This window comes from Saccoglossus kowalevskii, chromosome 5 (assembly GCF_978046115.1).
Source record: "Saccoglossus kowalevskii chromosome 5, keSacKowa6.1, whole genome shotgun sequence".
In the NCBI taxonomy this organism is placed as follows: domain Eukaryota; kingdom Metazoa; phylum Hemichordata; class Enteropneusta; family Harrimaniidae; genus Saccoglossus; species Saccoglossus kowalevskii.
This window is the reverse complement of record NC_140645.1, coordinates 22,758,450-22,771,710: the sequence shown is the minus strand read 5'-3', so window position 1 is coordinate 22,771,710 and position 13,261 is coordinate 22,758,450. Positions and strand designations below refer to the sequence as shown.

At 42.5% G+C, this 13,261-nt stretch overlaps 1 protein-coding gene across 1 annotated transcript in view; it reads right to left on the bottom strand.

Moving 5' to 3' along the window:
- Positions 1 to 13,261, bottom strand: part of LOC100370560 (high affinity cGMP-specific 3',5'-cyclic phosphodiesterase 9A-like) — a 62,593-nt gene that overhangs the window by 14,015 nt on the left and 35,317 nt on the right. Inside the window, exons 3-7 of the mRNA XM_078010362.2 lie at positions 9,892 to 9,969; positions 9,520 to 9,551; positions 4,332 to 4,386; positions 3,910 to 3,980; positions 3,451 to 3,532 (exon numbers count right to left, since the gene is read on the bottom strand). Coding sequence (XP_077866488.1) covers positions 3,451 to 3,532; positions 3,910 to 3,980; positions 4,332 to 4,386; positions 9,520 to 9,551; positions 9,892 to 9,969 — 318 coding nt within the window. The remainder of the gene's footprint in view (positions 1 to 3,450; positions 3,533 to 3,909; positions 3,981 to 4,331; positions 4,387 to 9,519; positions 9,552 to 9,891; positions 9,970 to 13,261) is intronic.

The window sequence follows — 13,261 nt, the reverse complement described above, 5'->3', positions numbered from 1 at the left end:
GCGTGATAACTATATTTCAAAGCATAATAATTATATACACACACACACACACACACACAAAAGTATCAAGGGCCACAACGGCACACAAACTTCGTCAATCAATTCTGTACTTCGTGATCTGCACCGTAGCAAAGTTGAACGATGGTGCATAAACAGTGAAAGAGTTATAGTCGCAGTGACGTAGAAATGACATGTTGGTTATTGGAAGCAACATCCTCCGAATGACACCGTTTCGCTAAAGTTGGCCATTCGTAACCGGCCCACGAACCCGTGGGTTAATGTTGAGGCTTCGGCTGAATACATGGTCCTTGGCTGGCGAAGATATGGAAGCAAAGGCCTTGCTTTATTTGACGGTGTATTCGTTTATTGTATAGAATGTAACACATTTGTAAAAATCCTCATCTCTGAGGATGCCACTTGGATAGGGTTAAATATCAAACAGATTAAAAGTTATAGATAAATGTGTTACTTTGAGTTTTATCATACATATCGATACAAATTAGGGGGTACGAGTATTCGTTTGATAGATTAATGTAAACGTTATTGCGCATGCGCGTCGAATTATTTGCATGTGCAGGCAAAATAGGGCGAAACCATTTGCATTTTACGTCATTTCCTCGAAAGAATACTGCTATGTTTTTTACCAAGCAATTGTTTTTATTTTAAGTTAAAACGAAATTTAAAAAAAAATTATATATGCTCAATTGCACTAAAAATCACCCACATTGTCTCTTTGAATGGGCGGGGAGAATGAAGTTGTGGGGTGTCTGAATATGCCGAAATAATTCTCGTTTTGAATCTCAATTAGGGTGTAGTTTCACGAGGTACAAACCTAAGTTGAAAATAATCATGCTGTGGCTTGATAGCCACCACAGAAAGCAAAGCTCTGTATTTTCGGGAGTCCGCTGCCTGTCCTAGGCACCGACGATAACTCTCGCGTCGCGTGTGTTGCATTACCTAGATAGCTACAAACCTAATAATTCTTGTCTGAGTACACACACTTAAACAAACAAGCTTAATGAAAATCATACTAACAGGGTCTGTTACATCATTGTTATGCTAATAAGATTCGCATGCCGTATTAATGTATTTATTTTATTGAAATGAAATGAAAATTTGCCATGCCATTTATCGTGATGCACAGAGAGCGGATACTATACTGTCCGGGTTTCACGAACGTGATTTAAAGCGTAACCTTCCGCGATTAAAGAGGAAGGGCGAATATAGAACTATAATATCTGTATTTCGCTCCAAGACAAAATTCGATTTTGTTGTGTGGTGTCCCGATGTATGGATTTGTTTCGGAAATGCTAGGCTTTCGCTTCAGGGAGGCACAATTAACAAGATCGACAATCGTTCTACTAAGTAGATATGGCGCCTGAATTCAAATCGAATTTGGTATGTACATGTGCTCGGATAGGAGTGTCACGGTTGTGAAACCCAGGTATCAATACGCTGACATCTTACGCATGCGTAATACTATATATTCTTTTTTTGAGTACTAGTACTCTGACTCCAAACTGAGAGGGCGTAATTTGCCATGCCATGTTAAGATGCACAGACAGCAATGCCACTTACTCGGCCATTGACGTTGCAGAGGTCGCAGACAACCTTTTCTCTGAAGAACTGTGAACAAGAACATGACACAGAAACGTACAACATATTGAAGTTAGTTACTAAAACCTTGATTATTATTTTTAATTTAAAAACGCAAAAGTATGACCACTGGACGTGTAAACGCCATGGATATTAATCAATTTGCTTGTTTTTAAAACTAAAATCAAGGTTTTCACATAACCAATTAGACGTTTTTTAAGTAAAATTGGACAAACATAGAATTTAGAAGACAGGCAGAAAAGTGAAAAATGGAGTTGTGATGAGTTAGTATAGCGATAAGTGGTCAGATTTATATTAGAAAGCAGAAACGCCACAGAAACATACACAAACGAACACATAGTGGTAGTATAAATGAATAATCGCTTTCCATTGTACCGTCTTTTTGTTTCAGTCCATTCACTATGTGACTCGCAACATATTATTACTACATCTAAATACGGTGAAAATATGGCTATTTTAGGAATGCAATGCGGAAAATATTTAATAGGCGTTTAAGTGAGAATTGCGAATTCTTACTTTCAAGCATAGACCCTAATTCACCATAATTTCTTTGTAAACCATGTATTACTAGTATTTATAGGAACATGGGCGTCTACACATTTCTGAGCTGGTGTACAGTTTACTATGGTGTTATGTGTCACGGCGCACGTATACACATTAAAGCGGGAGAGTCGTCACCTGCGCATGCGTCAGATGGCCATAGCGTGTCATTGTTTACAAACAAGCGTCTACCCATGAGCCCTTGCGTTATCAGCGTGTGATGTTATCGTCGCTTGGGACTCAATTCCCACGCGTGCACAGGTGACGACCATCTCGCTTTAACCGTCGTTACTCATAAACGGTTAACTCATAGTGGCGTCCAGTGATGTCATTTCCAAAAAAAAACGAAAATCCCGCATTCTTCGAAAGCCTTGTTACTAAGGTTACCTACTTTTCATAGTGAATTAGACGACAGAAAACAATAACAACACCCCATAATCCAGGTGTTTATATTTCACTCAGAAATTAGAATGCTGCATCAAACTATACTGCTCTCGAGACTTCGACTTTTCGTCTGAGGTCAGAATTCAGACTAGCCTGCCGAGTCGCGTGAGTTGCGCCCTCCGCGAGCGCAAGAGATCATTTGCCCAACGTTTTGCACAATCGCACAAATTAGTGGAGTCTGATGCCGTTCGGCCGGCGAGGGCGCTACTACACCAACATTTCAGGCTAAATTCAGACGATTATCGATTGAATGTCCAGTTTTGGTCAACACATATTTTTAAATACAAAGTGATAAACAAATACAGGAATGTGCGCCCTCTATTGCGAGGATACTTGATGTGTGTGCTCTACCATATGTGAAAACAAGTACCACCCATCAGTGCTTTAGCAACCCACGATTCGAATCAATGGCAGCAGCAATCAGTACTAAAAACTTACTCCTATGTCCACTCACAGTTACTCAAAGATACTGCGATTTTAAAGAAAGGCGTGACATTATAAGGAATTGGGAAGTGCAAAAAACAAATCAAATTATGAAAAATGGTGTTGACAAAATCGTCGCAACTGTCATGTTTTTTTTAGCCGTGGGTAAGAATTGAATATGACGTCATACATAGACGAGTGACGCATGTTCGTACATATTTATACTGCATGGTAGCCACAATGTCGAATTAAAGAGTTGTTTGCACTTATGTTTAGGGAATATTATTATCCACAGTATCTTTTTTTGAATGAATTGGTTTTGTATTTTGGCACATAAAATTAATCACGTCACCTTCTTGCGTTGTGATTGGTTGACACGATTTTGTCAGAGAGTGAGGTTATTAAGCCTTACTACGTAAGACTTACTTTTTAGCGGCCAGTATCTGGTCTTTGATATTTGTTAACTCCAGCTTACACTTCTCTATTTCCACTGCTTTCAGTCCTTCCACTGTGAAGAAACATTTATTCGAATTTAGATAAAATTCGTCCTCTGTTAATATTTGTGTACATATAAACATAGCCTGACTAGGTCGCGTGAGTTGCGCCCTCCGCAGTGCTCCAAACCCAACGAGGGCCGTGGCCGTGATTGGCTAGTCCCCGCCTCAAGTGTCATGGCGTATTCGCAAAGGACGCCGGGAACCAGCGAATGGCCGTGATCGATAGACCGAAGGTGCAATACAACCACGTCAATAGAAACAACAGACGACAATATAAACAATTACAAAAAAGAGTGCAAACATGTTTCAGATGATCATTATTGTCGCATTACGCTTTTGTGCCGAAATGTGCTTTTATGGAATTATTATAAACCGAATCGTTACTTACCTTCAACCCTCTTTTCCACGGCGGTTAATCGTCTGCTCACTTCTTCTTTCAACTCGGTAACTTTAAACGCCCTAGCGGAAAGATAGAAGCAGATTGTTAGTCATCATTCGCAGCCTCACCCGCAGTCCACCTACTATCACTATAGGTGGGGTTTCGGTGTCACGTGACAAGTGTTTCCCAGTACATCTTCAGATCCACCATTTTCGTGCTAATCGTGCTATAACTAGTAAAACGCGAACGAGGCTACGTAAGTTGACGTAATAAGACAGACGATCATGTGCTCAGAAACCCGCAGACGATAAATGCATTTCCGGGTATCAACATGATCGGACCTATATGATCACTGCTACGCGGTCACTGAAAACATTTTGAAGTGGACATTTTGTTTTTGTATTTAGTAAATACACATCCTGCCTCCTTACTTGTTGAACTGCTCAGCAACTTGCGCCATAATAGACTGAATGACGTCATCTTCACCTAAAATGAAACAAATAAAAATACGGGTTGTGATTTCAACAATTTATACTCCTAAACGCGAAGCACGATTAATTTAAAAATAATTTCCCTAATTATGCATTTGTAAGTCGCGTGCTCAAGTTTTATCTAAGTCTTCGCGCGATCTCACGACACATGTGAGATCTTCATCGCATATTCCCGGAAGTTGCAACCTCAGCTATCCATCGCATATTTTGCTCTTTGAACGCCAAAGCCAACTACCACAATTAAATCTGGCCCGGGTAATTATTTCAACAATTTAGCACAAGACTTGTAGCGAGTATCATGTCTATTTAGTTCAAATTCAACAAAGAAATTGTCGAAAAATACAGAAAATCTGTAAAATGTTACGCCAATAATGTGAGGTTATAATATAAAGTCACGTGGTGCTGATGGCTTAGTAGGAACACAACATTTATAACCACGTGCGGTGACATGCGACGAAGATCTCACTGAAACAACGCAATGTCAACTCGCATACGTTTCGAGATTTCGAGCGAAAGAGGGTGGAAGAACTGAAAAACAATTGTTTCAAACGACACAAAAATAAAAAAAATCTTCTTATCATTGAATTTTATTTCTCGTTAAGCTATCTAGTGAACTCTATAAATCGAGCATTGCTGCTCGGAGGCAATTTTGTAATGCAGAGTTATCTCATGGTAACATGTACTTTCATCGCGTTATTTTAGTGAGAACTTCGTGAAGTAACACTACGGATACGCACGCCCTTTTCTGAATGTACATTTGATGACAAGTGCATTATGGGAGCCTCCAAACGTCACGGTACGGGAAAAGTGAATATGAAATTACACACCACATAAATTTACACGTGACTGGCGTGACGTCATTAAATTCTCACCTAGGTCATTTTGCATTTGACCAGTGTACGAGTTAGAGACATTGTTCCCTGTCCTATTCGACTCTGAAATAAAAATCCAATGAATAATCCTGGAATTATGTGTTCGTTTGGTAAGCCATTTTTTACTAAGATTAAAAGATTAGGTGCCATTAGTCATTTATTTCACATGCAGCTCTGTATAGCGTAACTAAAAATGACGTCACTAAAAATTACATAATGTGATTAATTATTTATTCATGAGACTTTCAAAACATAAACACAACCGAAAACAACTGTTGTGCCCGGCGTGGAGATAGTTCACTAAGGGTTTAGTTCAGGCAATATACTTGCACGTGATTCACAACAAATCACCGAAAATCCACAGCAAAGTAATGTAGTTGAAATTGAAGTTATCGTGTGCACATAATGGTCGCACCTGTCCTCGCGCTATTTTTTGAAAGATCTCGCGATGTGCGTCGGTTTAACTACAACGCCCCTATGACGTCGGTTTAACTACAGCGCCCCCTATGATAGAGGGACTTTAATACAACTTCTTTATAACGAGCAGCAATGATTCGATACAAGAGCGAACCAGTTGAATGTTTAAGCAGTTTTCATAATTTGTGCATATTTATAGTAGACCATTAACGCACACCTCAATTTTGAAATATTGATAGTTTTTTTATTTATTTATATATTTAACAAATAACCATGGAAACGCTGCCAAACACAAAAATAAAGGCCCGCTCTTCAGCGCAATGGCGTACCTGAGCTGTGCCTGAGCTTTCTTTGCAACGTTCCGTAGAATCTCGGGGATTAGCAGGGGAATTCTGTCGAAACTATCCCAATAAATCAAAGAAATGACAAAAAAAAGTGAAATCATAATAATCTGTTCGTCTTTCGTCTATTTTTGAGTATCACCGTATTCGTGCGTTACGAATACACGGTGGGGAATCCCTAATTGGCGGTCTACATTCAAGTATTCTACTCTTTGAGATTTTCTCCGTAATTGCAGTGAACACAATTATTTAGACATTATTATCAGATTTCTTGTGATTCCCTGTTTCATTCAAATAAATACATAGTTGTTTTCTTCTAAGAAATTGTCGATACTTATGTACGTTGTCAGTAATTCAGTCAGTTGTCTTTCGAAACAACCTTGCTTTCTCGTACCAAGTATAGATATAGAATACATTTTATAAAGTATGTTTCAAATGTATTTAAAAAAAACGTTTTTACACAACAAATTCACATTGTTTATACGTCAGTAATTTTGTTATGATTTCTAGTGAAATTGCAACATTGTAACAATATTTCAACACCACAACCGTGTTCATCCCCGTGTGCATCCCCGTGTGCAACACCGTGTGCATCCCTATGTTCATCCCCGTGTGCATCCCCGTGTGCATCCCTGTGTGTATCCCTGTGTTCATCCCCGTGTGCATCACCGTGTGTATCCCCGTGTTCATCCACGTTTTCATCCCTGTGTTCATCTCCGTGTGCATCCCCATGTGCATCCCCAAATGCATCCCCGTGTGCATCACCGTGTGCATCCCTGTGTGCATCCCCATGTTCATCACCGTGTGCATCACCGTGTGCATCCCCGTGTGCATCCCCGTGTGCATCCCCATGTGCATCCCCATGTTCATCCCCATGTGCATCCCCGTTTTCATCTCCGTGTGCATCACCGTGTGCATCACCGTATGCATCCCCGTGTGCATCCCCGTGTGCACCCCCGTGTTCATCCCTGCGTGCATCCCCATGTTCATCCCCGTGTGCATCCCTGTGTTCATTCCCATGTACATCCCCGTGTTCATCCCCGTGTTAATCCCCGTGTTCATCCCCGCGTTTATCCCCGTGTTCATCCCTGCGTGCATCCCCGTGTGCATCCCCGTGTGCATCCCTGTGTTCATTCCCGTGTTCATCCCCATGTGCATCCCTGGGTTCATTCCCGTGTTCATCCCCGTGTGCATCCCCGTGTTCATCCCTGTGTGCATCCCTGTGTGCATCCCTGTGTTCATCCCTGTGTGCATCCCTGTGTTCATCCCCGAGTTCATCCCCATGTGCATCCCCGTGTTCATCCTCGTGTTCACCCCTGCGTGCATCCCCATGTGCATCCCCATGTGTATCCCTATGTTCATCCCCGTGTTCATCCCTGTGTGCATCCCTGTGTTCATCCCCGTGTGCATCCCCGTGTGCATCCCTGTGTGCATCCCCATGTGCATCCCCGTGTTCATCCCCGTGTGCATCCCCGTGTTCATCCCCATGTGCATCCTCGTGTTCATCCCCGTGTGCACCCCCGTGTGCATCTCCGTGTTCATCCCCATGTGCATCCCCGTGTTTATCCATGTGTGCATCCCCGTGTTCATCCCCGTGTTCATCCCTGTGTGCATCCCCGTGTGCATCCTCGTGGTCATCCCAGTGTTCATCCCCGTGTGCATCCCCGTGTTCATCCCTATGTGCATCCCTGTGTGCATCCCCGAGTTCATCCCCGTGTGCATCCCTGTGTGCATCCATGTGTTCATCCCGTGTGCATCCCCGTGTGCATCCCCGTCTGCATCCCTGTGTTCATTCCTGTGTTCATCCCCGTGTGCATCCCCATGTTCATCCTCGTGTGCATCCTCGTGTTCATCCTCGTGTGCATCCCTGTGTGCATCCCCGTATTCATCCCCGTTTGCATTCCCGTGTTCATCCGCGTGTGCATTCCCGTGTGCATCCCTGTGTTCATCCCTGTGTGCATCCCGTGTTCATCCCCATGTTCATCTCTGTGTGCTTCCCCGTGTTCATCCCTGCGTGCATCCCCATGTGCATCCCCGTGTGCATCCCTGTGTTCATCCCCATGTGTATCCCCATGTTCATCCCCGTGTTCATCCCCGTGTGCATCCCTGTGTTCATCCCCGTGTGCATCCCTGTGTGCATCCCTGTGTTAATCCCCGTGTGCATCCCCGTGTGCATCCCCGTGTGCACCCCCGCGTTCATCCTCGTGTTCATCCTCGTGTGCATCTCTGTGTTCATCCTCGTGTTCATCCATGCGTGCATCCCAGTGTGCATCCCCGTGTGCATCCCCGTGTTCATCCCCGTGTTCATCCCCCTGTTCATCCCCGTGTTCATCCCCGTATTCATCCCCGTGTGCATCCCGGTGTGCATCCTGTGTGCATCCTTGTGTTCATCCCTGTGTGCATCTCCGTGTTCATCCTCGTGTTCACCCCTGTGTGCATCCCTGTGTGCATCCCCGTGGGCATCCCCGTGTTCATCCCCGTGTTCATCCCCGTATTCATCCCCGTGTGCATTCCGGTGTGCATCCTGTGTGCATCCCCGTGTTCATCTCCGTGTTCATCCTCGTGTGCATCCCCATGTGCATCCCCGTGTTCATCCTCTTGTTCATCCCTGTGTGTATCCCCGTGTGCATCCCCATGTGCATCCTCGTGTTCATCCCCGTGTGCACCCCCGTGTGCATCTCCGTGTTCATCCCCATGTGCATCCCCGTGTCCATCCCTGTGTGCATCCCCGTGTGCATCCCTGTGTGCATCCCCGTGTTCATCCCTGTGTGCATCCCCGTGTGCATCTCCGTGTTCATCCCCATGTGCATCCCCGTGTTCATCCCTGTGTGCATCCCCGTGTTCATCCCATGTGCATCCTTGTGTGCATCCTCGTGTTCATCCCCGTGTGCATCCCTGTGTGCATCCCCGTGTTCATCCCCTTGTGCATCCCTGTGTGCATCCCTGTGTGCATCCCCGAGTTCATCCCTGTGTGCATCCCCGTGTTCATCCCTGTATGCATCCCCGTGTTCATCCCTGTGTTCATCCCCATGTGCATCCCCGTGTTCATCCCTGTGTGCATCCTCGTGTGCATCCTCGTGTTCATCTCCGTGTGCATTCCTGTGTGCATCCCCGTATTCATTCCCGTGTGCATTCCCGTGTTCATCCCCGTGTGCATTTCCGTGTGCATCCCCGTGTTCATCCCCGTGTTCATCTCCGTGTGCTTCCCCGTGTGCATGCCCATGCTATACGCGTAGTTGATTGTCAAATATCTTGCACGATATTTTTATTTTAGAATATAACCTTGTGTTAAAGTCGGCTACATTAGTACTCTGAATTTCATTTTACACGCACGATAGAAACTCTTGTCGCATTTACAAGAATTCGTATTGCATTATTACAAGCAATAATGGGACATTATATCATACAATCAATACCACTTAACACTATAATGCTTATAATGGATATGGAACCAATTTAAGCATCGTTCTTTGGCTGGCGATTGTAGATAGTTCTTACCTCGTTCTTGAATAATGACCTTGTAAGGATTACTGAAATGAATAATAAAACAACGAAATGAAGTCATCGTTTGCTGCCTTATGTTGTGTGGTTGTTGCTTTACGCTATGCTATGCTATGCTATGCTATGCTATGCTATGCTATGCTATGCTACGCTATGCTACGCTACGCTACGCTACGCTACGCTACGCTACGCTACGCTACGCTACTCTACGCTACGCTACGCTATGCTATGCTATGCTATGCTATGCTATGCTATGCTATGCTACGCTACGCCACGCCACACCACGCCACGCCACGCCAAACCAAACTACGTCATGCAATGCCATGCTACATTACGCTATGCTATGCTGCACAACTAGTTTCTTCTTACCTTTGGGTATTTACTGGCATTGTTGAGGATATTGACACTAATGCTCCTGTTCCATCTTGCAGAGTCACAGTTCTCCACCTAGTTGTAACAAAATAAATAAATAATTAATTAATTAACAAATCAAGTATACGAATATTACATTAGGTACAAGTAACTAGTTGTACAATTATCTATTTAACAATCTTATATACAGGACATTGGACGCATGAGTTATTTCGTTCTGTTATCAGCGTCTTACTGGTCAACCCATTATGTTATCTAGGTACGTCGGACAAAAGAAGGGGAGGTGCCCGGGGGCTCACTTGTATCATTGCGAGACATCAACTTTTGGTGAAAATCATGGTCTGGGGACCAAACAAATTTGCAAGAAAACCCCGACCCAACAAACAAATTTCGAGAAAAACTCAACTTTATTACGTGTTCACTAGTTCTAAATCCATGCCACATACCACACATTATAAAGGCGGCAAAAATATTACCCCTTTGAGAGAGATAAGGGTGGGACCAACGATGTAGCTCGTCCATATCACCCCTTAACAATTGAGAAGCAATAGAGAGTATTGGCGGTTGTACACGTGGTTTCAAGATGGAAAGCGGTAGTACAATTTGAATTCCAAATGTGACGGCGTTTGCAATCATGTTTGCAAGTAGACCACTCCCACAGAGAAATGAAACCGCAAACTAAATACCGCCATCATTGGGCTATTTTTATAACAAATACAATTAATGTTCATGACTGTGAGAATCAAAGAGTGGAAAAAATATTTTCTCACGATTTAATTATTGAAAATTATGGACATAAAAACGAAAACGTTAACAATTAGTTGCATCACCAAGTCAACGCATCCGTAACCTTGGTAACATTTGTACGAAATGACAACATACTATGCAAGTTTTCACAATTATCTCAATTATCTCCATGGCAACTGAATATAAAGAGTGAAGAATGAAGGAGCCAGTTTCAAATTCCCTGGATGCGTCGCTTCACGCAGATCCGGGAAATATCATTTCACGGAACTTTGTTTGCCACCCATAATTCATCGCGATCATTTAATGTAGTAGTAGGGAAGTCTATTTGGCGCAAATTTGATCAAATATCATTAAAAGAAAAGCAAATTTGTTCAACGTTCCCTCAAGTTCCCATATACCGCGCGATTTCACGAATGCTACGAACTCCCATAGTTGTTGTTTTTTCGCGGTGAAGTGAACCGTAAAGTACATAATGTCACAGTACTATTGTTGCATCTTAATTAGCAATTATTTTTTCAAAATAGAAAGTGAACAAAACGCGGCGCCTAGCGATGTCTCTAAAATTGAGGGAACGTTTTAGAGTACTTTTTCAAGTGAAATGTTGGCAGTAAAATGCATTACTATACATTCTTAACCCCGGATTCGTACTTTCACTAACATGTTATCACACGTGTCTTGTAAAAATGTGCGCGTCACAGCTTTAGACTGAAAAAGAAAAAGTCAAAAAAAGTCACAGATTTGAAACGACAATTTTACAATAATAACAAGAAAGCCACAAGAGAAGAGAGCTCTCCGAAATCTTTATTAAAACCACTGGCTGAACGCTCATATCTGCAATAGTGCTCCAGATATGGTAGTTATGCATTCTTGATAAGGTCGCACGATATAATGGTTATTAAATATGTTAATCAGATCATGAGCCCTGTATTTTCGAAAAATACCTTGACGAATGTTTATCTGCAATAGCATAGTATTTGAATGATGTCACATGGTCTGTAATGCTCTAGATATAACAGTTATTCATTTTTAAATGGATCACGTGATTATTATGGTCATAAGGTAATTGAACATGTTGAATATTTTCAAAAAAGCCCTGGACGAAAGTCACTATCTGAAATAGTGCTGGAAGTATGATAGTTATATAGTTTTAATGATGTCATCTGACCATATATGGTCATTAAATATGTTGATCAGATCTAGTCTATCTCTAATATATCACTGTGCGAATGTCTCCGCTATCTGCAACAGTGCCCTCACTATGACTACATACGGGCATACACAGACATACGGACGAACGTACGGACGGGTGCTGGTGACCACTATATCCCCGCCTACACAACATGCCGGGGATAATAAAAAAAAATGAGTGCGCTTCGATTTTGAAAACAATTTTTTTTTGGCCTAATTATAGATATGTAAAAGGTCCCCTAATATGTTTACAATTATTATGCCTGTAGCACATCTAACGCATGTACGTCTAATAATGAAATATTCCCAGAGAAATTAATTTTTCTAGTTTCTTTCGATAAATAGAAGAAATGTCAAGAGTCTGCAAGCCTGAAGCTGCAAGGAATGCTGCGCCTTACACAAACGCCATTCAAGACAAATTAAAAATATCAAAACATATTACTGTTGTTCCTGTGACACTCAAATTTTTTTTTTAGAAAGTTCTGACATTTTGAAGATTTGTAGTGTAGCAATCAGTTTTCAGCAACGAACTGTTTTTTTGGAAGGGCAGTAGATCCCTCCTATTCGTAAACCGGTCACTCCAAAAGCCTATCCTACAAACCCGGCAACATGAGCTTCTACACTCTGGGCATGTTAGTTGTTTTCGATCACTTCGCTTATCATGATGATGAACGCTGACGGCAATACTAATACCGAGATTAAAGGGAACCGTGACTATTGTGCCATTAATATACCACCCCCATACAAGCATACATACATACATACAGCCCGGAATATATGCGACATTCAAGTCACTATACGTTACTACATTAATGCCTAACTATAAATGTACTACGAGTAACATCTCGCCATACGCCTAATTACGAAGCTAGTAACATCTCTGCAGTGTTACACTCACCATACGCCTAATTACGATGCTAGTAACAACTCGACAGTGTTACATTCGCCATACGCCTAACTACTATGCTAGTAATATCTCTGCAGTGTTACACTCACCATACGCCTAACTACGATGCTAGTAACATCTCGACAATATTACATTCGCCATACGCCTAACTACGATGCTAGTAACATCTCTGCAGTGTTACATTCGCCATACGCCTAACTACGATGCTAGTAACATCTCGACAGTGTTACATTCGCCATACGCCTAACTACGATGCTAGTAACATCTCGACAATATTACATTCGCCATACGCATAATTGCGATGCTAGTAACATCTCTGCAGTGTTACACTCACCATACGCCTAACTACGATGCTAGTAACATCTCGGCATTGTTACATTCGCCATACGCCTAACTACGATGCTAGTAACATCTCGACAATATTACATTCGCCATACGCATAATTGCGATGCTAGTAACATCTCTGCAGTGTTACACTCACCATACGCCTAACTACGATGCTAGTAACATCTCGACAGTGTTACA